The sequence below is a fragment of the Chrysemys picta genome, chromosome 12 (genome assembly GCF_011386835.1).
Source record: "Chrysemys picta bellii isolate R12L10 chromosome 12, ASM1138683v2, whole genome shotgun sequence".
Taxonomy (NCBI): Eukaryota; Metazoa; Chordata; order Testudines; family Emydidae; genus Chrysemys; species Chrysemys picta.
Genome location: NC_088802.1, coordinates 16,949,365 through 16,975,117, shown reverse-complemented (window position 1 = coordinate 16,975,117; position 25,753 = coordinate 16,949,365). Strand labels below are relative to the sequence as shown.

Below are 25,753 nucleotides of genomic sequence, written 5' to 3'. Positions count from 1 at the left end.
TAAATTGTATTAGCTTGAGCTATATGTAATGATATAGGAGAGTGGATGGGGAGTCCTAAAAGTCAGACAGGCCTTTGGGTAAAGGAAATGGGAAGCAGTGAAGTCAAGAGGAGAACTCACACGCACACAGGTAAGCACATTCCGAACTGTTTGCAGGATCCTTATCCTCAAAACAAAGCTCCCAAAGAAGGATGAGATTTTCAAAAGCACCTGAGGGAGTGAGGCACACAAGTCCCATTGACTTTGAATGGGATCTGTGCACAAAACACCCTTTAGTGCTTTTGAAAATACCGCCCCCAAATAATTAATCACAGAGCAAAAAGCGCATCGTGTGGAGTGAAGATTGTGGCTACATGTCTAGCTTATGTTTACTTTACATGAGTTAAGGAAGAAATCAAGGAGATTCCAGCTGAATTGTGTGTCCAAATCCCTTGTCTTGGAGGCTTTGAAAAATCTCAGATTGGCAAACTGTCAGTGGATCATCACTTAGAACATGCTAGCCCCATGGCGAGCTAGGGAAGGAGAGGAGAGTGTTTGGCACAGGTAGATAATCTATGGAAGGGCTCATGTGATGTCCCTCTGATTAAGACTGCTTGAAAATTTTGTGGATTTTGATGGAAAATTGGGGCTTGGATTAAACCAATATTTTAACAAAATTGTCGCTGTTTTTATTTTTTTTTAATAAAAATGCTTCTAAATAAAAAAAAATTAAAAATGGGTGTGCAAATACAGTGTCCCAGGGGAGATGTAGTATGGTTGCTTCATGTCCCCATTCTACTGTATGGGCTAGGCAGGGCTGGTGCAACCACTAGGCGAACTAGGTGGTCGCCTAGGGGCCCAGTGGTTGGTGGCATCTGAGATTTTTCCTCCCTCCCCTCCCTTCACACAGAGTGCGGCGCGGCTGATTGGGCGCCTGGGCCTGATTTAGCCGCTCCCATTGGCCTCCAGCAGGCAGAGTCCCTCCCCCGCTCCCCCCTCCCCTTGCCTCAGCCTCGCGTCCCAGCACGCTGCGGGGGAGGGGCTGAGGGCTCCGCAGCCTGTTTGTTTTGGTTCCACGTGGAGCCAGCGGCTGGAGCGGCACGGTGGTAAGGGGAGTCCGGGGGGGCTGTCGGGGGGCCGGGGGCAGGGTTGGATGTGTCGGGAGCTCGGGGGGAGGGGTCTGTCACGGAGAGGGTTGGCTGGGTCGGGAGTTCTGGGGGGGGATTGTTAGGGGGTGGGAGTGTGGAGAGGGATTGGCGCAGTCAGGGGACAGGGAGCAGGGGGAGGGTTGGATGGGTCAGGAGGTCTGGGGGGGCTGTCGGGGCGGGGGGAGGGTTGGATGGGTTGGGAGTTCTGGGGGGACCTGTTAGGGGGTGGGAGTGTGGAGAGGGTTTGGTGCAGTCAGGGGACAGGGAGCAGGGGGAGGGGAGGGTTGGATTGATCAGGGGGTCCGGGGGGGGCTGTCAGGGGGGGAGGGTGGGATGGGGCGGGAGTTCGGGGGGGCTGTCAGGGGGCAGGGGTGTGGAAAAGGATCTGAGCAGTCAGGGGACAGGGAGCAGGGGGAGGGTTGGATGGATCAGGGGGTCCGGGGGGGTTTCTCAGGGGGCGGGGGGAGGGTTGGATGGAGTGTGAGAGTCCCGGGGGTCTGTCTGGGGGCAGGGTGTGGATAAGGGTTGGGGCAGCCAGGGGACTGGTAGGGTCCTAGGGGGGCAGATAGGGTGGGAGGGTCTCAGGGGCGGGGCAGTCAGGGGACAAGGAACAGGAAGGCTTAGGTAGGGGGTGGGGTCCTGGGGGGCTGGTAAGGGCAGGGGTCCCAGGAGGGGGCAGCTAGGGGACAAGGAGCGGGGGAGGGGTTGGGCGTTCTGAGGGGAGTGGGAAGTGGGAGGGAGTGGATGTGGGTGGGGCTCTCCTCCCCCCCCCATCCTCTTTTTTGATTGTTGAAATATGGTAACCCTAAAAAAGTGGTGCCCTGGCTCGGAAGGGAGGAGCTGCCTTCCGGAGGGACCGAAGAGCCAGAGCGTCGGCTTGCGGGGGTGGCGAGCCCCAGCCATGGAGGAGCCGGCGTGGCACAGGGGGGCGGCACCGCTAGCGGAGAACAGCTGCGCCTCCTGCCCAGGCTGCAGCCCAGCGTGCTCCCACCCCGGGGGCTCCTGCAGGCTGTAGCAGTTGCATGTGGTCGGCGGCCCCCGTCCGCCCCCTCTCACCGTGCTCGTGCTCGGGCTCGGGCTCTGCGGCTCCCGGGCATGTGAGCTACCAGGGTGCAGGGCCCTGAGCCTACTCTGGGAGGGGCAGCGTGCGACAGTGGCGGCTCACGCTCCCGGGAGCCGCAGAGCCCGAGCGTGGCAGGGGGGAGCCGGGAGGTGCACGGGGGCTGCCGCCCACATGCATCCACTGCAGAAGCCCCTGGGGGGACGCCAGGTGGGTTGCAGCCCAGGCAGGCGCACCCCCCAGCTTACCCCTAACCGCGCTCGGGTTCTGTGGCTCCCGGGCGTGTGAGCCGCCACTGTCGCACGCTGCCCCTCCCAGAGTAGGTTCAGGGCCCTGTGCCCTGCCGGCGGCTCACATGCCCGGGAGCCGCAGAGCCCGAGTACGGCGAGGGGACAGCCGGGGGGTGCATCCGCTGCAGCCTGTAGGAGCCCCCGGGGGGGTGCCCGGCCGCAACCTGGGCAGGAGGGGCGGGGGGGTGCAGCTGCTCCCCGCTAGCCGCGCCACCGCTTTTGCAGGGCTGCTGCCCCCCTGCACCGCACCGGCTCCTCCGTGGCTGGGGCTCGCCACTGCCGAAAGCCAATGATCTGGCTTTCTGGTGCCTCCAGAAGGCGGCTCCTCCTTGCCGAACTGCTGCAGTGGCCCAAGCCCAGCAAAACCAGTGAGTGGACTCGGGACGGGGACCGGTGAGGAGGGCTCGTGGGGGGGCTGTGCACCCTCCAGGGGCGTTCAGCGGGTGGGGAGGGGGCAACCTGGTCTGGGGACCGATGTGCGGGGGGAGGGGGCGGCGCAAGGTGGAAGTTTTGCCTAGGGCGCAAAATATCCTTGCAACAGCCCTGGGGCTAGGTTCCCCATGGGACTCCCATGATGCAGTGCCTCACCAAGAGAAGAGACCCTGCTGCATCATAGGAGATATAGTCTTATCAGGGACCCCGGTCTGCATAGGAGAATGGAAGCATGAGTAAACGGAGTGACAAGTCCTGTCAGGTACCACAGTGATGTTTCCAAATTGAAATATTTTGGGTTTTAGCCAAAATATTTCAGTATTCAATGTTTCACTGAACATTGGAATTTTCCAAGGGGTGGCGGTGAGGGGAAAAAGAACAGGAGTACTTGTGGCACCTAAGAGACTAACAAATTTATTAGAGCATAATCGTTTGTGGACTACAGCCCACTTCTTCGGATGCATATAGAGTGGAATAAATATTGAACGAACACACACACACACACACACACCCCTCAGTGGTTTGAGCATTGGCCTGCTAAACCCAGGATTGTGAGTTCAATCCTTGAGGGGACCACTTGGGGATCTGGGGCAAAATAAGTACTTGGTCCTGCTAGTGAAGGCAGGGGGCTGGACTCAATGACCTTTCAAGGTCCCTTCCAGTTCTAGGAGATGGGATGGGATACAGAGAGCATGAAAAGGTGGGAGTTGTCTTACCAACTCTGAGAGGCCAATTAAGTAAGAGAAAAAAACTTTTGAAGTGATAATCAAGATAGCCCAGTACAGACAGTTTGATAAGAAGTGTGAGAATACTTACAAGGGGAGATAGATTCAATGTTTGCATGTTCTGATCCTCTCTACTTCTCCAAAGTGACTTTCATGAGAAATGCATATGCTGATTTGATTCTTGAAGAAACTGATAGTGAGCAGTGTAGTTACTGGAAAGGGTTCCATGGCTGCCTCACTGAAGGAGGTGCGAAGAAGTAGCTAGAAATGTGGGCACAGAAGTTCAGACTTCAGTCACAGGTATTTTGGTATTGCTGTCTATGTGGCTAGTGTGCTGGATGTGTCTAGTAACATGTAGAAGGAATTGGTGCTTTTCATTGGAACGGTGCAGGAACCAGAATGTCCATTTTGTGGGAAATTCCATTTTTATTTTTTATATAGAATCGGAATGGGAAAAAACCTTCCAGCAACACTAAATAGAAATTAATAATTTGGGGTGAATTGAAATGTTTCATTTCAATAAAATTGTACAGTTCTAGTCTGATTTTGACTTTTTCATTTTATATTATAATTGATAACGTAATGTAAAATAAAATTTCAAACAAAATTGTTTCAAACTGAAAATCCAGATGGGAACATTTTAACCTTATTGAAATGCTTCATTGAAAAATAATCTTCCAAGTGGACACATTCCCATGGAAAGTTTTGATTTGAACAAAATGGCATTTTCTGACAGAAAGATTGTTGGATTAGAATTTTTTTTTGACCAGCTCTAATTTTTACAAGCGAGTGACTAAAGGACAGGGTATGTTGCAGGGCAGTGGGGCATCTGCAACATTTTGGAGGAGTTAGTGTCAATTTGTACCCATCAGACTTCATTCAAAGGCTCATTACAGTCCACAAAAGACAAACAGCATGAGACCACACCGAGAAAGCCTAACGGCTATGTCAAGTTCAGTCAGCCCATTTTGAGAAGGAAGTGAAATTAAACTCCTCTCTGGTCTCTTTCCTGCACTAGAAGCCATGGCTGCTGCAAATCCAGCAAAAACTCTCCAGGATGAAGTGACCTGTCCCATCTGTCTGGAGTATTTTAAAGATCCGGTGTCTCTAGACTGTGATCACAGTTTCTGCCGAGCCTGCATCACCCAGTGCTGGGGGAGATTTGCTACAGACATTTCCTGCCCTCAGTGCAGAGAGATCTTTCCCCAGAGGAACCTCAGGCCAAACAGGCAGCTCAGGAATATTGTGGAAGCAGCCAGAGAACTCAGGTTGCAGTTAGCGAAGGAACCAGAACCAGAGAGACTGTGTGAGAAACACAAGGAGCCTCTAAAACTGTTCTGCAAAGAGGATGAAATCCCCATCTGCCTGGTGTGTGACAGATCCAAGGAGCACAGAGATCACACCGTCATTCCTGCAGAGGAAGCTGCGGAAGAATTCAAGGTAGGAAATGACCAACTGTCAAGCTAGCGAGAGGCTTGGGGAAACTCATCTTCTACCAGCATTAGAGTTTCCCTGAGCTCCAGAGAGCCACTCAGTGAGCCTCCACTGAAGAGTAATGAGGGATTTCAGGCCTAAATAGGTTTCCCAGCAACTGGAAATCCTCCAAAGGCTCATACAGGTGAAGTGTGGACCTCGATAAACATCCTGTGTGCCTCAGTCCCTCAGGGCTCTGCAGAGGCCCTGACTCAGTTTCCCTTCGAGGGTCCCAGATAGAAGCCACAAAGGCTTTTTTTGTGACCAATAGCACCCCTGCTCTCCCAGCAGTGACTCTCCGGACTTCTAGTCTGGAGTTTGGCCTTATCACCCCGAGGAAGGTCCAAGTCCTCCTCTGCCTTCTACACAGGGCTCCTCCCTCTGGCTCTCCAAAGGCCTCTGTTTTACCTACCCCAGGCATGATTGGATCACATGATCCCCCGGTCACCACTCCTTCATTGTCCCCACCTGGGGAGGAGAACTGGCTATGTCACAGGTGGGGCAGAGACCCACCCTGTGACCAGCATCGTCCCTCTTCCACGTCTCCTAAGGCCCCGGGGAGAGAGTCCTAGGCCTGTGCCCATGAAGGTTTCCATCTTGACATTAATAATAATGATAATTTGTAATCAATAAAAGGTGCTGATTTCTATTGCAGTCGCATCTCTGAGCCCCAATGAGAGATTAGGGGCCCATTGTGCCAGGCACCGTTCAGACAAGTCAGGCAAGGAGAGGTCACAGTCACAGTCTAAGATGATCTGCTGCAAGTGGATAAAGAAAGAACCGGAGTGGGGGATCAGTAAAGAGGACTGTGTTTGCATACACTACAATCGCAATAACTAGGTCATAATGGGTGGCCATAATTTACGGTGACCTGGTGTCCGTTTTTTGACTGGAACACCTGGTTGAAAAGGGACCCTGGTGGTTCCGGTCAGCACCACCGATCCGGCTGTTAAAAGTCTGGTTGGCGGTGCTGAGGGTCTAAGGCAGGCTAGTCCCTACCTGTCCTGGCTGGCACCACGCCGTGCGCGCCCCGGAAGCAGCCAGCAGGTCCAGCTCCTAGGCAGGGGGGCCACGGGGCTCCCCGTGCTGTCCCCGCCTCAAGCACAGGCTTGGCTAATGGGAGCTGTGGGGGGGCGGTGCTTGCGGGTGAGAGTGGTGCGTGGAGCCTCCTGGCCCTGACTCCCCCACCCAACCCTCAGGACTGGGACCTGCTGGTTGCTTCTGGGGCACAGTGCAGTGCCAGGACAGGCAGGCCTGCCATAGCCCCCTTGCTGCACCGCTAATCGGGAGCTGTCCGAGGTAAGCCCACGGCCCCAACCCCAAGCCTCAACCCCCTGTCCCAGCCCTGACAGCCCCCAAACCCGGAGCACCCTCCTACACCCCAACCCCCTGATCCCCAGAGCTCACACCCCCAGCCCAAAGACCTCCCCTCCCCTTGCACTTCAAACCCTGCCCCAGCCCAGAGCCCCCTCCCACACCCTGAACCCCTCATTCCTGGCTGCACCCTAGAGCCCTCAATCCCTCCTGCCTCCCTATCTCCTGCCTCAACCCACAGCCCCCTCCCGCACTCCAAATCCCTCAGCCCCACTGCCCAGCCTGGAGCCCCCTCCAACATCCCAAACCCGTCATCGCCCACCCCAGAGCCCGCACCCCAAGCTGGAGCCCTCACCCCCTTCCGCACCGCAACTCCCTGCCACAGCCCTTTGCCCCCTCCCACACCCTGAACCCCTCATTTCTGACCCCACCCTGGAGCCCATACCCCCATTTAGAGCCCTCACCGCCTCCCACACCCCAACTCTGTGCCCCAGCCCAGTGAAAGTGAGTGAGGGTGGGGGAGAGCAAGCCACCGAGGAAGGGGGAATGGAGGGGGCAGGGCATCGAGGAAGGGGCGGGGCTAGGGTGATCGGTTTTGTGCGACTAGAAAGTTGGCAACTCTACCACCATTCCAGATATCAAAGCTGTCCATTTTCCATGGTGCAGACTTAGATGCCCGTACTTTTCTATGGAGAATGTTTTTTAGGTGCTTGAGTGGCATCAGGCATGAGGGGGAGTCCATGGCTCAGTGTCCCATACACGGCAGGTATAATAGGCCAGGAGAGGCTACGCAGCTGCCGCCGGCCCACAGCTGGACGCCTGGACCGTGGGACCCTGCCTGCGTTCCGCCTCTTCCCGTCCCTGCTCTGCCCCTTCCCTGAAGCCCCCAACACCAGCCGCTACCTGGCTGAGTCCCTCGTCTCTCCTCTCCTCCACATCCCCAGTCTGGAGGTCCCCGCCGCTCATCGCGTTCCTCCTCTCCTCCAACCGCCTCTGCTGCGAGGCCCCCCGACCTGCCGCTTATTGCCTCCCTTCTCTCCTCCAACCCCCTCCCTCGCAAGGCCCCCCTGCCAGTCACCGCATCCATCCTCTCCTCCACCCCCTCCGCTGCAAGGCCCCCCACACCTGCTGCTTGTTGCATCCCTCCTCTTCTCCACCTGCCCTCCCCTGCGAGGCCCGCTCCTCCTGCTGCTCGTCACCTCCCTCCTCTCCTCCACCCCCTTCCTCGTGAGGCCCCCCGCCACTCGACATGTCCAAGAATGTGATGCCAGTTTCATGTTGGTGTAAATCAATGAAGAAACAAGGTCAAACAATTTCAGAGTCTGAAAATAAAATACTCCCAGTGTCCATTAATATGATTCCACTTCCTTGGTATCTCTGATATCATAAACCTACTGGGTTCTCCAGTCATCAGTAGAGTGTGTGTTTGTTTGTGCTGGAAAAGCTCTCACCTTCCTCCTAAAAGTAAAAATAACACCACTTACATCATTTTCTGTTTCTTCAGGAACAGATTCAGGACCATTTGCAGACTCTGAGGGAAAAGACAGAAAAGCTTCTGGGATGTAAAGTGAGAGGAGAGAAGAGAATCCAGGAATACCTGGTAGGTGCCCGTCATTATTAACCTGCATTTGTAACAAACTGGATGGAGGGACGTTCTGAATCAGAGCAATAAGGGGAGGCCGGGGCAATCTAGAGGCCCAATTATGTTTTATCTCAATCAGTTTGGGGTAAAGCAGAAATCTGTTAAGTGGGGAATAATCAAAAGTAAATCAAAATCAGTTGTTTTCACAGAATTATTACTTGGGCTTACACCATAAACCAGTGGGTTTCAACCTTTTGCATTTGTGGATCCGTCGGGAAATTTCGAATGGAGGTGCAGAGACCCCTTTGGAAATCTGTTGTCTTTGTCTATAGTTGAATTCTGTTCGGTCTTTTGCAAATCCCTTAGACATTGTCTGCAGACCCAGGCCCTCTCAGAGGTCCAGAGAGGCCTGGGCCACTTCCAGCTTTTGAACCCCTAGTCACAATAAAAATAAAAAATGATGCACATAAAAACAAAATAAGGACCCAAAAAAAAAAAGTGAGACATCATTTGAATATTTTTTTTATTTAACAAACGCTCTTCTAGGCTTTTTCTGTGCAAATGCACTAATTAGTGAGGAAAAATCTAGCTTTTGTGCAATGTCACAGTTGATATTAAGCATGGCAAGCCCATTCAAATGCTGTTGTCCCATAGTTGAACAGTGATAGTTCTTTACCTGCTTCAACATGTTGAAGGTGCGTTCACCGGAAACCACTGATGCAGGCAAACTGACAAAAATATGCAATGCAATCATATTAGGAAACACCCCTAAGGGTCCAAGTTTGAGTATTTCTTGAAGCAATTCCTTTGGCTCGCAATCCAGTTTAAAGTTCTTGGAATATATTCATTTGAGGAAGATGACCTCGTCACTGAGATCTTTTGAGATTTCTTTGTTGTACTGTTGCTGAAATTGTTCAGCTGCAGAAAGTAGATCTTCATTATTCAGTCTGTTGAACTGCCAAAGAAACCCCCAAAGGGTGCAAATGAGGGCATGTCTACACTACGAAATTAGGTCGGTTTTATAGAAGTCGATTTTTAATACGTGATTTTATACAGTCGATCGTGCATAGCCATAGCATGGCAAGCATGGAGCCCGTTCAGCTGCGCACTGCTGTTGTGAGCGTTGTAAACACCTCGCGCATTATCCTGCAGTATGTGCAGAGCCTAGCTAGGAGACGGCAGCACGAGGAAGATTGTGAGGAGGACATGGACACAGACGTTCCTGAAAGCATGGGATGTGGCAATTGGGATATCATGGTAGCATTGGGACATGTTGATACAGTGGAATGCTGATTCTGGGCCCAGCAAACAAGCACAGACTGGTGGGACCGCATAGTGTTGCAGGTGTGGGATGATTCCCAGTGGCTGCAAAACTTTTGCATGCGTAAGGCCACTTTCATGGAACTTTGTGAGTTGCTTTGCCCTGCCCTGAAGTGCAGGAATACCAAGATGAGACCTGGCCTGACAGTTGAGAAGCGAGTGGCGACAGCCCTGTGGAAGCTTGCAATGCCTGACTGCTACCGGTCAGTCGGGAATCAATTTGGAGTGGGCAAATCTACCGTGGGGGCTGCTGTGATCCAAGTAGCCAGGGCAATCAAGAAGGGTAAGTGCTAAGAAGGGTAGTGACTCTGGGAAATGTGCAGGGCATAGTGGATGGCATTGCTGCAATGGGGTTCCCTAACTGTGGTCGGGCAATAGACAGAACGCATATCTCTATCTTGGCACCGGACCTACTTGCCAAAGAGTACATAAACCACAATGGGTACTTCTCAATGGTGTTGCAAGCACTGGTGGATCACAAGGGCCGTTTCACCGACATTAACGTGGGATGGGTCAGGAAAGGTGCATGACGTTTGCATCTTTCGGCACTCCGGGCTGTTCGGAATGCTGCAAGAAGGGACTTTCTTCCCAGACCAGAAAATTACTGTTGGGGATGTTGAAATGCCAATAGTTATTCTTGGGGACCCAGCCTACCCCTTAATGCCATGGCTCATGAAGCCATACACAGGCAGCCTGGACAGCAGTAAGGAACAGTTCAACTATAGGCTGAGCAAGTGCAGAATGGGGGTAGAATGTGCCTTTGGATGTTTAAAAGGGCGCTGGCACAGTTTGCTGAGTAGGTTAGACCTCAGCGCAACCAATATTCCCATTGTTATTGCTGCTTGCTGTGTGCTCCATAATATCTGTGAGAGTAAGGGGGAGATGTTTATGGCAGGGTGGGAGGTTGAGGCAAATCGCCTGGCGGCCAATTTTGAACAGCCAGACACCAGGGCAATTAGAAGAGCACACCGAGGCGCGCTGCACATCAGAGAGGCTTTGAAAAACAGTTTCATGATTGACCAGGCTATGGTGTGACAGTTGAGTGTGTTTGTCTTTGATGCAAAGCCGCCCCCTTTGGTGAATGTACTTCCCTGTAAGACAATCCCTCTTCCCCCTCCCCCCCTTCGACCACAGCTGGCACAGGAAATAAAGTCCCTATTGTTCTGAATCCATTCATTCTTTATTTATTAAAAAAAACTTGAGATCACTGACAACGCTGACTAGTGAAAGGAATCCTGGGTGTACAAAGGATTTGATAACGGAGTGAAGTGGGGGAGGAGGAAAAGACAAGGCCACATTCCTTATTGTAGCCACACTACAAATCAAAGCTGTTTGAATGACCGCCTTCTGTTGCTTGGGCCATCCCCTGGAGTTGAGTGGCAGGGTGCCTGGAGCCTCCCCCGCCCCCGCGTTTTTGGGTGTCTGGGTGAGGAGGATATGGAACTTGGTAAGGAGGGCAGGCAGTTACACAACATGACATCAGAATGCATTCAAATTTGGACATGTGCTTCTCAATAGACTGAAGTTCAGGTCGAGCCTGTGCAGTGAGATTGAGAGATTGAAGCTCATTTAAAGCCTTTCTCAGTGAATTCAAATGCTGCGCAACTGGTTGAATACCATCAATCTGTGCAGACCATCTAGTATTGGACATCCCATGTAGTGAAACAGGAAGATATTGCTTCAGAATTTCCCATCTTTGTGGACTGCTACTGAAGAGATGGTACATTTGCTGAACAGTTCCAAAGTAAGTAATTGCCTCCTTGCATGATTCAGCACAGTCAACAACTACAAGGTTTAGCATGTGGTTTCCACAGCTGGAGAAAATACAGTTTGAATTATGCTCAAACAGAACTGCTCGTACACCTTTCACCGTGTCAAGTATCAGGGGGTAGCCATGTTCGTCTGTATCCACAAAAACAATGAGGAGTCCGGTGGCACCTTAAAGACTAACAGATTTATTTGGGCATAAGCTTTCGTGGGTAAAAACCTCACTTCTTCAGATGCATGGGCAAATAAATCTGTTAGTCTTTAAGGTGCCACCGGACTCCTTGTTGTTTTTGTACACCTTTGTACTTCCCAGCCATGTTAGATCCATTGTCATAGGCTTGACCAATGCAGACTTGAAAATCTAACTTAAAACCTTATAGAATTGCTAGTACTCGAGCAGCAATTTCTTTTCCAGTTTTTCTCATGAAATTATCAAACAAAATAAACCTTTCTTCAATTGAAAATATTGAGCTGTCTACAATGTTAACATATCGAATAACCATAGTAGTCTGTTCCTTGTGAGAACAATCTGGAGTGGCATCAACAATGAATGAAAAACACTTGGCATTTCGAATCTCATCAAGAATTGTTGTTTGTACGAATGACCCACATAGCTCAGCAAACTCGTTTTGTATACGTGTGGAGAGATAATGGACTTGCGTGTGCTTTTGATTCTCTTGCGATTCTCGAACATGTTTAACATGCTCTGATAAAAGTGGGTCATATTTGCTGAGGAGCTCAACTATGCCTAGAAAGTTTCCATTTGCACGATCACCAATACGTTGACTGGAACCAAAGAAAGCCAATCCCTGCGCAGAAAGAAAAAGGATGACATTCAGGATGCGCTCAAGAAGTTTTTTCCAGTTATTAGTTTCTGTAGAGAATTCAGTCAAGATTAAATACTCAACGAAGGAATACTAATTAAGAACACAAAATCAAACAGACAAGTTATTATTCTTATCACCGAATCAAAACTCAAGCACGCAAAGTATAATATAACAGGCTGAGCTGAAGACAAAGAGATGGCATATATATCGTAAACACAGACACGGATACAGACAGAGGGATAAAGTCCAAAAATTTCAAACGTGTCCTCATGAAACTCACTCTACAAGATTGTTCTCACAAATTTTCACCTTGACGGTGGGCCTATAGACTATGAAAGCCTATGATGATGGCTCAACCAACCAACCAGTCACCTCTTTTAGCTACCATAGGAAGATAATAATGAGGAATTCTCACACACAATTCCTTAGTCAACTAGACATAAAACTATAAAAACACTAAAATGTAACAGTTCTCTACCTTTCAAAATGCACTTGATCCAGCACCAGCCACTAGTAGTGGTTTGTTTCTATAATCAGCTGATCTGAGAGGACACGTTCATCACAGTCTAATCTTGTGCCATCAGAACCGATATATTTTTATTAATACTTATGACATTTTTAACTACTTAATATGACAAAATCTATATCAGTTAACAAAAAAAAGTATGTCTTTTACCAAATCACACCTCTTATTTGCTTAAATTTACAGCTCTAAGCTGAGAGAGTGTGTCACATTTTGGTCCAATAGGGCTGCACATAAAGACAAGTTGCGAAACTTATCAAATGCCAAAAAATTAACGTGTCTAAATTTGAGGCCCCCTTTGAGCTTGAGGCCCAGGCCAAATGGCACTCCTGGCTCCCCTCTGATTGGCCAGGTGCGGATCCTGAAAACCACGGCCGTAAACTACTGTAAACTATTATTCTTGTCTATTATGGGTTAACTACAATTATAGTCATTAAACTCACTTTATAGGTAACAGCTTATATTTATGAACTAACAAAATTTTGAATTAGAAATCTAATGACCTAGAACAAACCCCGACTGATACACGGTCACTCTGCAGTTTCACAGTTTTCAGCCTCTGTCAGCCCAGAGTTTGGAGTATGTTTAGTTGTAACTTGAGGAATCCTCTTCTGAAATCTTTGTTTACTGTTTTGAGCTCCAGTTTAAATAAGGCCACGTATTCCTGGGTGTGATGTCTTGGGGTACGTCTTCACTACCCGCCAATTCGGTGGGTAGTAATCGATTTATCAGGGATCGATATATCGCGTCTCGTTAAGACGCGATATATCGATCCCCGAACGCGCTTCCCATCGACTCTGGAACTCCACCGGAGCGAGCGACGGTAGCGCAGTCGATGGGGGAGCCGCGGTCGTCGATCCCGCGCCGTGTGGACCCCCCAGGTAATTCGATCTAAGATACTTCGACTTCAGCTACGCTATTCGCGTAGCTGAAGTTGCGTATCTTAGATCGATTTCTCCCCCCAGTGTATACCAGCCCTTGGTTTCTTGACTGAACAACTATCCCTCTGCTTCTCTCTGGTTTATAGTCCCTTTGCACTCTGACAATTTCTCCATTCCTGTCATTCCCCTTGTATGCCTGAGGGTGCTGTCCAGAGATGTTGTTTTACAGTCCTTATGACTTCCTTATTTTCACTACAGCTCACACCCCACTTAGTTCTTAAATCAGTTTCTCGTTAATTATAGTTTTATCTTTTATTACAGCTTATGTCCTTCACATTTCACTCTTGTGAATGATTGCTTTGTAGCTTCATGATCCTGGGATTTTGTGTGTGTGCGCACATGCACACAACCCTACAGAGGGCCCGAAAAATCCTCTCCCTAGAAAAGGGCAACATATTCCCCTTCAGATTCTAAGCTTTCATTTCAATTAATGAATTAATTTCCAGTTTTTGTGGCTGTCATTAAAAATCTTCCCAATGTGAACTGAATGTATCCAATGCACGGGTCTTTGCCTGAGTCTTCGGTTTTTTGGGTCATAGTTTCATTCTTTTTGTTCCCCCTCCTCCATCCCCCGTCTCTGTCAATGTGGTTCTGAGCAGAGCTGGGTACATACCAGATCTTTTTCCCTGGCTGGATAGTTAAAAAAAAAAATGGCCTGAACCGAAAATTGTTTTATATAACATTTTCAGCAAATCATAAAGTTGACTTTTTCTTGGTCAAACAAAATGTTTCCTTTTCACAAAATCAAAATGTTTTGTTTCAATTTTAACCATTTCCTTAAAAATATATATAATTATATAAAAAGAAGGAATATTTCAAACAAAAAGTAATTTGAACTTTAAAATCCTGGAAAAAAATTAAAACAAGAAAATGTTTTGATTTTTCATTTATTTCCTTTTGTAACAAAACAAATAGGGGGGTATTGTCAGGCATTCGTGAAAAGTTTCAGTATCAACAAAGCTGCATTTTCCCTGGGGAAAAAAATTTTGTGCTCAAAATGTCACCTAGTACTGAGTCCTACCTCCTGCTGCTTTGGATCTCCATCTCCGAGGCCATAGATAACGCACTATCCAAACCATGTCAGATGTGGGAACATCCCTTTATGAGATTGTGGGGCCAAATGGAAAGGTGTGAGAAAAATCCTCTCTCTAGTGATGACAAGATATTGTTCAGTGTCAAATGGGCCTATAGACTATGCGGGGAGGGATAACTCAGTGGTTTGAGCATTGCCCTGCTAAACCCAGGGTTGTGAGCTCAATCCTTGAGGGGGTCATTTAGGGATCTGGGGCAAAAAAGTAGTTGGGGATTGGTCCTGCTTTGAGCAGGGAGTTGGACTAGATGATCTCCTGAGGTCCCTTTCAACCCTGATATTCTATGACTTAGAATTTACAAAGAAATTCTCCTTCCTGCACAACTCAGCACTCCATGAAAGGACCATTGGCTCTATCCATGTCCTTGACCAGCCCTTTCCCTATATTTTTACAGCGAAAGACACAAACCGAGAGAAAGAAGATTGTGTCTGAATTTCAGCAACTGCGGCGGTTCCTGGAGAAACAAGAGCGACTCCTGCTGGCCCAGCTGGAGAAGCTGGACAAGGAAGTAGTGAAGATACAAAAAGAAAATATCACCAAACTCTCAGAGGAGATTTCCCATCTCAATGAGCTGATCAGTGAGATGGAGGGGAAGTATCAGAAGCCAGCAAATGAATTCCTGCAGGTGAGAATGAGTTAGAAATACTCCAGATCCCACCATAGGGACAGGACTGCTCCTAAAACATGGGCATGGGAGTGCATCAGTCAGAGACCACAGTGTAACTCAGTGTGTATATTCCTGAAATGTGAATGACTATTGTTCTTTGCAGACTCACGGACACATTGATATTAGAGATGGAAAAGCCCCGTTAGCTCAGGGAATCCATGGCCCTGGGGCCAGAGCAGGGCCTCTTTTCCCCATACTTGCTAAATCCCTTCTTTGGAATTAAAGTGTGTGTCAGGTGGCACTGAAATTCTTTCTCTCTCTCTATTTCTCTCCTCTAGGATGTCAGAAGCACCCTCAGTAGGTATGTGGCTCTCTCTCGCTCCCACTCCCACTTCACAAAGCTGGGAAAGAGTTTGGAGATGCTGTTAGCACCGAATCCCCCCAGGGCGCTACAGTAAAATGTGTGGGAAAGGTCACATTTTGCATACAAATCTTTCTGATCAACTTCATCCTGAGGTTCTCACCCTGGTACAGAAGACTCTGGAATTTCCCATTCAGTGGGAAAGACTCACCTCAAGTATTTCCTAGAGATGTCAAAATACTGGGGGACTGGCTGTCTCAGGTTTGCGGGCGTGGAATACGGGCCTGTCACTGCTGGGGCACTGGGTACCATTCAGACCTGGGCAGCAGTGGTCAAGAGTCTTTCCCACCTGAGGACTGTTTGGAGACCTGTGTGGAATGAACTGGGGAGGGGGAAGTTGGTGCTTCAGTCTGGTTCCTAGTGGACAGATTTCTACAGCACTTAAAATGGGAACCTCCTGTCCCTCAGAGCATGGAGGCCATGGAGTGTATTGGCCATGGAGACTCAAACCCTCTTTTATCCCGAGAGCTAGTCTCTCCTTGCCAGAGTTGAAGAATATTAATGGGACCTTAAGTGGGAATGTTGCACGGCCATGGGCTGTGTCGCACCTGCTCTGAGGCTGAGAAAAGTAGAGGAATTCTAACTCCAGGCCCATTAGAGCAGCAGCTCACTAACAAGAACTTATGAATCACTAAGTGAAATATAATCACATGAAATTGTTTCTGTCCAGCCGCAAGAAGGGGAAGTTCCAGGAGCCAGAGGAGATTTCTCCTGAACTGGAAGTGAGACTCAGTGATTTCTCCCAGAAAACTGTTGCTCTAATGGAGACTCTGAGGAAGTTCAAAGGTACCTAGAAGGGATGTAATATGGAAAATTGGGCTAAGTCTCTGAGACTATGGGAGGAGAAAGACTCTAGCAGAAAGATTCATATTTAGATGATGGATCTATTTAATTGTTGGGTCTGAATGCCACACACTTGGGGTCCAAGTCACTCAGGTTAATTAATTCAAAGCTTTGTTTGTACGACAAGCGTGCCTTGCAATTACAATTGATATTAAAGTAAGAAATGACAGCTATACTGAAAGAAGTACTGTCCTGTAACCTTCTCCTGGGGCGTAGGCGGGTCACAGGGATTTTTCCTATGAAGCTCTGACTACCCCTTACACTGTTTGACATAAAATGCACATCCAGATTATATATTTATTAGTTCTTCTCCAATCACCTTTGAGTGTTATGAATATTAAGTATCTTATATAACTCATAAAATACACATACATGAACTTTTTAATTGGCAGGGCTTTTGCTATCAAAGCTATTTTCATATTATTGTTCTCTTTTCTGATTGGTCTCTTACCACTGATTATGCATAGCTCACTATGACCCTTGTCTCCGCATAGGGGTTTTAGGACTTTGCTAACTGCTCCTTGGCACAACATTCTGGGTGTCTGTTGTCCTTAAGCACATTGTGTGGTCTAAACATCTTTGTCCCACATGGTGACTTAGAAACACATCACTTAATAACAAGGTCTTTTAAGGCAACATTTCCCATATGTCAAGCAAACTGCTCACCAGGCCAAAGCCAGGTCAGTCATACAAAGGCACAATCTCCGTCTGTCCAAACTGCTGCATAAGAAATGACCCTTGTACCAATTCTCAATACTGAACGTAATAACCAGTGGAAAGCAGACAAATGGAGCAGATGTAGCAGGGCCCAGACATCAGGACGTCTCCTATTAATTCAGGACTTACCAAACGTCACAACATTAAGGCCCATATTTACGAAAAATGGCCTAATTTGGGACACCTGAGTTTCTCTCTCCCAACGAGAGAGCTGCAGGCCAGGTGCTCCAGAGCTGTGCAGCCTCCACAGGTGGAGTCAGGGGGAGCTGCAGGTGCCTAGCCCCGCTGAGAACCAGGCCCCAGGTACCTAAAGGTCAGGACTATAAATTAAAGGCCATTTGTTAGAGCTGAACCCAGCCCATCACTGGGCTCTGGTCCCATACGGCAGCTAGTCTGGTCCAAATGGGCTGCAAGGAAGGAGAAAGCCAAGTCAGTCAGTATAAATGCAAATCTCCATCTGTCCAAACTTCTGCATAAGAAATGACCCTTGTACCAATTCTCAATACTTAACCTAACAACTAGTGGAAAACAGATACTCTGAGCAGATGTAGCAGAGCCCCAGGCATCAGGATGTCTCCCATTAATTCATGACTTACCAAAGGTCACAACATTAAAGCCCCAATTTAGTAAAAATGGCCTAATTTAACTGCAGGGCAGGTGCTCCAGAGCTGTGTAGCCTCCAGAACTGCAGGTGCTCAACCCCTGCGAGAACCAGGCCCCAGGTGTCTAAAGATCAGGACTGTAAATTAAAGGCCGCTTGTTAAATCTGGACCCAGCCCATCACTGGGCTCTAGTCCCGTAGGGCAGCTAGTCTGGGCACATGGGCTGGAGGGAAGGAGAAAGCCCCTCCCCCATGGTGAGAGATCCCTCCAGCACAGGGGCCTCTTGTGCCTCCTCCCCTGCAACTGCAGGCACAAGGCGTGTTCCTGAGAGGGCTGGGAATGGGGTGGGGGTGGTGAGGGCGGGTGGAAGAGGGAGGAGGTGGGCAGGGATAGAGGGACGTGGGCAGTGTAAAGCTGGGCCTCTGTCACTCTGCACACTGGGCAAGACACACGGGGCCCATTGTCATCGGGATGTAACTCTGGCTGGCTTCAGAACTTCCTCAGCCTGTGCCAAGGTCTGCACCGGCCCCTGCAGCCACTGAACAGCAGAGTCACAAATGGCCCCTCCCCTCTCTCCTTTAGCCAGTACAGGGGTGAATCTGGCCCATGGAGCCAACCTTCCCCCTGCCTCAATTCCCACATGGATAAAATGATTTTATTATTATTCCTATTTCTGCCTATGGAGGATGAGGGCCCCATTGTGCTGCTCTCTGTAGAGATGCTGAGTAAACAGACCCAACAGCTCACAATTAGAGCCAGGATTTCACAAACTCTCAATATCCTGTTAGCGTCTAAGGGACTAAAGTGGGAAAAGTTATTTTTACTCTAAAGTCTTTGCGTGATCTGGGTCTAGGTTACAACAAAATGCAGTAAATGAATGAGAGAAACCAACTGGAGTCTGAAGGGTGGGAGGGGATGATGAGGGAAAATTAAATCTCTCTTCGAGATTGTATGTTCTGGGATGGTTGTGAGGCTTCCATTTCTTTGAGATGTCTGAATGAGAGAGGAAAGAGAAAGTTTCAGATTAGTTTTTACTAAATAGCTGAGTGTTTCTCTGTGCCTCTTGGTCTGTTTCTCTTTCATGATGAAAACCCAGCTCTAGGAGTTCAGTGTGGGAATGCTGCTAAAAATATGAAAGCCTGAAATCTCGGCTTTTTTTCCCTTTTCCTCTCTAGACACTCTGCCGTCTGCACTGGAAAAAAAAAGAGGGGAATCCGTAGGAGCACACAGACAGGGTGAGATTCCAGAGAAAACATCTTCATGAGATTGTAGCTAAAGTTACCAACCAAACCGACAGCGACCATGACACACACAACAACAAAAATGATTAGGGGGCTGGAGCACATGACTTATGAGGAGAGGCTGAGGGAACTGGGATTGTTTAGTCTGAAGAAGAGAAGAATGAGGGGGGATTTGATAGCTGCTTTCAACTACCTGAAAGGGGGTTCCAAAGAGGATGGATCTAGACTGTTTTCAGTGGTAGCAGATGACAGAACAAGGAGTAATGGTCTCAAGTTGCAGTGGGGGAGGTTTAGGTTGGATATTAGGAAAAACTTATTCACTAGAAGGGTGGTGAAGCACTGGAATGGGTTACCTAGGGAGGTGGTGGAATCTCCTTCCTTAGAGGTTTTTAAGGTTAGGCTTGACAAAGCCCTGGCTGGAATGATTTAGTTGGGAATTGGTCCTGCTTTGAGCAGGGGGTTGGACTAGATGACCTCCTGAGGTCCCTTCCAACCCTGATATTCTGTCATTCTAACCCTAAAAATAAACACATTGAACAGTGAGGCAATCCCAAGCTGAAGTCACACAAACAATCCTGACACCAACATTGGTGCTGAGTTCGTGTCCATGCTGATGAAGAAAAACCTCTCCTTGAGCAGCATCCAAACACCCTGGCGTTTTCATAGACATTGACAGGACTTTTAGTATTATATTGAGAGGAATTAGAAGAGCGCTATCTCGTCTGAGGACTGACACATCCCTCTTTGTTATCCTGGCTGAGGGGGTTTCCCCATAGGCGTTGACTCTGTGGGTGCTCGGGGGGCCTTTCCCCTAGCATCTCCCACCCATCTGTGGCTCTGCCAATCAGCTCCTCCCCCTCCCTCCCAGTGCCTATTGCCTACTGTGGTGTGCAGGAGGCTTGGGGGAGGGGATGGAGGTAGGGCGGGGTGCGCTTGGGGGTAGGGCGCAGAATGGGATGAGACGGGGCGGAGCGGGGGTGGGAAGAGGCGGGGCAGGGGCGGGAAGAGGTGGGGTGCGGTGAGGCCTCGGGGGAAGGGGTGGAGTCGGGTCGGGGTCTTGGGCGGAGCGAGGGGTCAAGCACTCCCCTGGAAAATTACAAAGTCAGGGCCTCTGGTCTCCCCCATCACTGTTCTCCAACATCCTACCTTTCCTTTGGGCAGGGCTGGGCTCTCCCATTGGAGCTTTTCTCTCTATCATGGATTGGGGAGATGCTCTCTGATGCTGCCCCCTCCCTTCTCTCTGGGCTGGGGCTACCTCACCCAATGCCACCTCCTACTCTCTGGACTTAAGTGGCTCTTCCCCAGCGCTGCATCTTCCTCTCTCTTCTCTGGCCTGGGCGTGGAGGCTGCATTAGGGGAGGGAGGTCACCTCTGCAGTTTAAAGCTGGTACTTCCCTCTTCTGCTCCCTCCTCACTAAAAGCTTCTGACACCTTCCTGGCTGTGTCTCTGATGATGGGAATGGAGCAGCCCCAGCAGGGGGAGCTGGGAGCTGAAGCCTCTGCAAACAAATGAGAAACCAGTTAAGTGGCTCCTTTTAAACAGTGAGGAACTGCATTGACATCTCTGCTCAGTCTCAGGTGCCCAGGACAGAGGCAGCTCCCTGGGATCCAGGGCTGATCAGGGCTGCTGGGGAGTGTGAGAAATGGTCCCAGCCTCCCCCAGGGCTGAGCTCTGCCCCTAACGCTCTTGATTCTCTCTCCCCAGTGAATGTGACTCTGGATCCAGACACGGCTCAGCCCCACCTCGTCCTGTCTGAGGATCGGAAACGTGTGAGATGGGGAGACACGCGGCAGCAACTGCCCAACAACCCTGAGAGATTTGACTATTTGCCCTATGTGCTGGGCTGTGAGGGATTCACCTCGGGGAGACATTGCTGGGAGGTGGATGTGGGGAGTGGGCCATATTGGGCTGTGGGGGTGGCCAGAGAGTCTGTGGAGAGGAAGGGAGTGATCAACCGTAGCTCTAAGGCGGGGATCTGGGCCCTGGAGTGGTACTGCGGTCAGTTCCGGGCTCTCACTTTCCCTGTGACCCCCCTGCCCCAGGGCTGGTTCCCCAGCAGGATCCGGGTTTGTCTGGACTGTGACCGGGGGCAGGTGACATTTATCAATGCTGGTGACGAGGCCCCGATCTTCAGTTTCCCGCTGGGCTCCGTCCCTGGCGAGAGAATCCGACCCTGGCTCTGGGTGGGGTCAAGATCCTGGCTCAGCCTGTGTCCCTGAGATACGGGTGGGGGGTGGGGGGAATATCCCACTGGGACCCTGAAATCAGCCTCTCTAGCCTCACACGCCCTAGTCTCTATGACCTCTCCTTGTGGACTTTCTATCACACCATCTCTCTGACCCTGGAGGTTGCTTCCGGTCTCAACTCTGTGCAGCCCCTGGACTGTCAAACCATAGAGAGCATTGAGTGAGTCAGATAGAGAAGCCAATCTCATCACTGCCCCAGGGATTGTGCAGCCTGTTTGCCACTGTCCTCTATGATACAGGAGGACTCTGGGGATCCTGGGTCAGACAGTGTGACTGAGGCATAGGGAGGAAAAGCCCACTGGAAATGAAACTTGGGATGAAAAAATGGGATTCTCTAGCCACAGTCATCCTAATTTCTATGACTTGGGGGATTCCCATCTACCCAGCATTCTGGCTCATCTCTATGCCTCTTGTGCACCCCTGTCTATCCAACCCCCACCTCTCCCCCATACCTCATCTCTGTGGCCCCAGGAAGCCCCCCCCCTTCATAGAATCATAGAAGATTAGGGTTGGAAGAGACCTCAGGAGGTCATCTAGTCCAATCCCCTGCTCAAAGCAGGACTAACACCAACTAAATCATCCCAACCAGGGCTTTGTCAAGCCAGGCTTTAAAAACGTCTAAGGATGGAGATTCCACCACCTCCCGTGGTAACCCATTTCCGTGCTTCACCACCCTCCTAGTGAAATAGTGTTTCCTAATATCCAACCTAGACCTCCCCCACTGCAACTTGAGACCATTATTCCTTGTTCTGTCATCTGCCACCACTGAGAATAGCCAAGCTCCATCCTCTTTGGAACCCCCCTCAGGTAATTGAAGGCTGCTGTCAAATCTCCCCTCACTCTTCACTTCTGCAGACTAAATAACCCCAGTTCCCTCAGCCTCTCCTGAGAAGTCATGTGCCCCAGCCCCCTGATCAATTTCGTTGCCCTCTCTCCTATTTGTTCACATCCTTTCTGTAGTGGAGGGCCCAAAACTGGGCGCAATACTCCAGATGTGGCCTCACTAGTGTCGAATAGAGAGGAATAATCACTTCCCTCCATCTGCTGGCAATGCTCCTACTAATGCAGTCCAATATGCCATTAGCCTTCTTGGCAACAAGGGCACACTGCTGACTCATATTTAGCTTCTCACCCACTGTAATCCCCAGGTCCTTTTCTGCAGAACTGCTGCTTAGCCAGTCGGTCCCCAGCCTGTAGCGGTGCATGGGATTCTTATGTCCTAAGTGCATGACTCTGCACTTGTCCTTGTTGAACCTCATCAGATTTCTTTTGGCCCAATCCTCCAATTTGTCTAGGTCACTCTGGACCCTATCCCTACCCTCCAGCATATCTACCTCTCCCCCCAGCTTAGTGTCATCCACGAACTTGCTGAGGGTGCAATCTATCCCATCGTCCAGGTCATTAATAAAGATGTTGAACAAAACTGGCCCCAGGACCAACCCCTGGGGCACTCTGCTTGATACCGGCTGCCAACTAGACATCGAGCCGTTGATCACTACCCGTTGAGCCCGACAATCTAGACAGCTTTCTATCTACCTTATAGTCCATTCATCCAATCCATACTTTTTTAACTTGCTGGCAAGAATACTGTGGGAGACCGAATCAAAAGCTTTGCTAAAGTAAAGATATATCATGTCCACAGAGCCAGTTATCTCATCATAGAAGGCAATCAGGTTGGTTAGGCATGACTTGCCCTTGGTGAATCCATGTTGACTGTTCCTGATCACCTTCCTCTCCTCCAAGTGCTTCAAAATGGATTCCTTGAGTACCTGCTCCATGGTTTTGCCGGGGACTGAAGTGAGGCTGACCAGTCTTTAGTTCTATTTCTTCCTTTTTTTAAAATATGGGCACTATATTTGCCTTTTTCCAATCGTCCAGGACCTCCCCCGATCTCCACGAATTTTCAAAGATAATGGCCAATGGTTCTGCAATCACATCAGCCAACTCCCTCAGCACTCTTGGATGCATTAGATCTGGACCCATGGACTTGTGCATGTCCAGCTTTTCTAAATAGTCCTTAACCTGGTTTTTCACCTCTGATGGCTGTTCACTTCCTCCCCATACTGTGTTGCCCAGGACAGCAGTGTGGGAGCTGACCTTGTCTGTTAAGACGGAGGCAAAAAAAGCATTGAATACTTCAGCTTTTTCCACATCGTTGGTCACTAGGTTGCCTCCCCCATTCATTAAGAGTCCCACACTTTCCCTGACCATCTTCTTGTTGCTAACATATTTGTAGAAACCCTTCTTGTTACGCTTCACATCCCTTCCTAGATGCAACTCCAATTGTGTTTTGCCCTTTCTGATTACACCCCTGCATGCTCGAGCAATATTTTTATACTCCTCCATAGTCATCTGACCAAGTTCCCACTTCTTGTAAGCTTCCTTTTTCTGTTTAAGCTCACCAAAGATTTCACTGTTAAGCCAAGCTGGTCCTCCCTGCAACACCAGGGATGGGAACGGGAGGGGGAAGAACCTCTGGAGCTGCAGAAGGAGCTGAGGGGCACATGTGGGGGCTGCAGGATCGAAACTGAGGGCGGGGTAGGGGCCAGAAGTGATGTGGGGTTGGGGGAAGAATTAACAGCTGGACTGGGGACAGGCAGATGCAGGGGTGGCAGGGACACAGACTAAATTAATTAGGATTTGGGGGTTTGGGGAGAAACTGGAGGCTCCACAGCAGCAGAAAGCCTTGGAGAGGGAGACCCAGAGACGGGGGAGTGTGACCTACAGGCCCCCAGGGAAGGGATGTTGTGGAGAAATGGAGTTGGGAGTGGGGAGATGTCACCTGGATGAAGAAGAGGTGGCTGTGCAGAGAGGAGAGTCAGGTACAGGGCAGGTTTCACCAGAAGGGAGAGAAGAAATGAAATGGGAAAAGGTGAAAATAAAGTAAAACAAGAGTAAGGAGAGAAGCCTGGAGAAAATGGGGGAAGCTGAAATGAGAAGAGTGAAAGCAAAACCATCCTGAGAAGGGAAACGCTCAGCAGACACCGAGAGGGGAGGGGATAAATTCATCAGAAGAAACTGGGCATCTCAGATGAAATGATCTGTGACATGGATTAGAGCAGAGTTAGGCCAGGGGTTCTCACAACAAATTTTTTGATGGCCTCAGAGTGTGGCTCTTGCTGGTGGCCGCACTGACACTTTTTCCTAAAATGCTTAATTAACTTTAGGGAAAACAAATAAATATGCACACGTACACATCCAAATCATTGTAATGTATTTATGTAGGGGTTTTTTTGAGGGCTCAATAATGAAGATAATGCTGTGAAAAGTGATATTTGTATGTTTGTTAATATCACCTTTCTCAGCAAGTCCTGGCAAGTTAAGACCTGGATGGATGGATGGGTGGGGGGTGAAGCAGTGGGGGCCAGGGAGGATGGATGGAAGGGTGGAGGGTGAGTCAGCAGAGGCCGTGGCGATGGATGTAGGGTCCCACCACTGTCACCGCATGTGGGTTGGAGCCTGGGGCTGGGGGTTGGCGCCCTGGGCCAGCACCCACGGGAGCCAAGGGTCAGCACCCACAGTTGTGTGGCCAGGGCCGGGGATCAGCACCCACTGCCATGCAGCCAGGGGTTGGCACCCCAGAGCCAGCACCAACTGCTGTGCAACTGGGGCTGGGGGTTGCCACCCAGGGTTGACGCTTGGGGTCCGCGCCTGCTGCTGCACAGCTGGGGCTAGGAGTCAGTGTCCTGGGCCAGCACCTGCCGGAGCCTGGGGTTGGTCCCGCTCCTGCGTTCCCGGGGCTGGGCATCTGCACCCGGGGCTGGCATCTGGGGCTGGGGATAGGCGCCTATGGCCAGCACCTGCCGGAACCCAGGATCAACATCTAGGAGCCGTGCCCGGGGTCAGGGGCCAGGGCTGGGGGTCGGAGCGCGTGGCTGGCAGTTGGCTGCCGGCAGGGTTTGGGGCTGGCACTTAGGGTCTGCACCTGCTGCCACACGGCCAGGGCTAGGGGTTGGCATCCAGAGAAAGCATCCGCTGGAGCCCAAGGCCAGAGCTGGGGATCTGCACCCAGGGCCGGGAGCCGCTGGAGCTCAGGGTCGGCGCCTGGGGCCAGCATCTGGGGTCAGTGATTAGGACTTGGAGTTGGAGTGCATGGATTGGGGCCAGCGGCTGCTGGTGGGACTGGGGATTGGCTCCACGCAGCCAGAGCCAGGGATCGGAGCCTGCTGCCATGCGGCTAGAGGTTGGACTCTGGGTGGAGCTCTATTCTGCAGCCAGGCTCCCTAAGTCCCCACCACCCAACCACCCCAGGGCTGAAGTCCGAGCCCCACTAAGTCCCCGCATTCCATGCTCCAAGGTAAAGAACTCACCTTGCTCCTTCAGCGTTGTCCCCCACCTGTCTCCGGAGATGTGCAGAGTGGTGCATCCAGGAGCAAAAGGGAGGGAGGGAGAAGGGGCCGATGCTTACCCCCCCTCCCCCATCACTGCCCAGGAAGCTGTTGTGGTGGCAGGAAACCCCCTGGTGGCCGCATTTGAGAAATGGTGAGTTAGGCCATGTCTACACTGGCACTTTCGTCGTTTTGTCACTCGGGTGTGAAAAAACACTGCCCTGAATGATGAAAGTTATAACGACAAAAAGAGCCGGTGTGGACAGCGCTATGTT

The 25,753-nt window shown here is 50.2% G+C and overlaps 1 protein-coding gene across 4 annotated transcripts; it reads left to right on the top strand.

Moving 5' to 3' along the window:
* The first annotated feature begins 1,002 nt into the window (after positions 1-1,002).
* Positions 1,003-24,413, top strand: LOC101933210 (zinc finger protein RFP-like). 4 transcript variants are annotated; one of them, XM_042847293.2, is made up of 8 exons: positions 1,003-1,085; positions 4,656-5,074; positions 7,926-8,021; positions 14,867-15,097; positions 15,418-15,440; positions 16,171-16,286; positions 18,838-18,897; positions 20,609-24,369. In XM_042847293.2, the coding sequence occupies exons 2-8, from the start codon at positions 4,658-4,660 to the stop codon at positions 21,121-21,123; spliced, it is 1,458 nt and encodes a 485-aa protein (XP_042703227.2). In that variant the 5' UTR covers positions 1,003-1,085; positions 4,656-4,657; the 3' UTR covers positions 21,124-24,369. The 4 variants fall into 4 exon arrangements, with proteins under 4 accessions (XP_042703227.2, XP_023969004.2, XP_023969005.2 ...); XM_024113236.3 differs by having other exon boundaries at positions 1,013-1,085; positions 4,653-5,074; positions 20,609-24,413; XM_024113237.3 differs by lacking the exon at positions 1,003-1,085 and adding an exon at positions 2,983-3,171 and having other exon boundaries at positions 4,653-5,074.
* Positions 24,414-25,753: the final 1,340 nt, after the last annotated feature.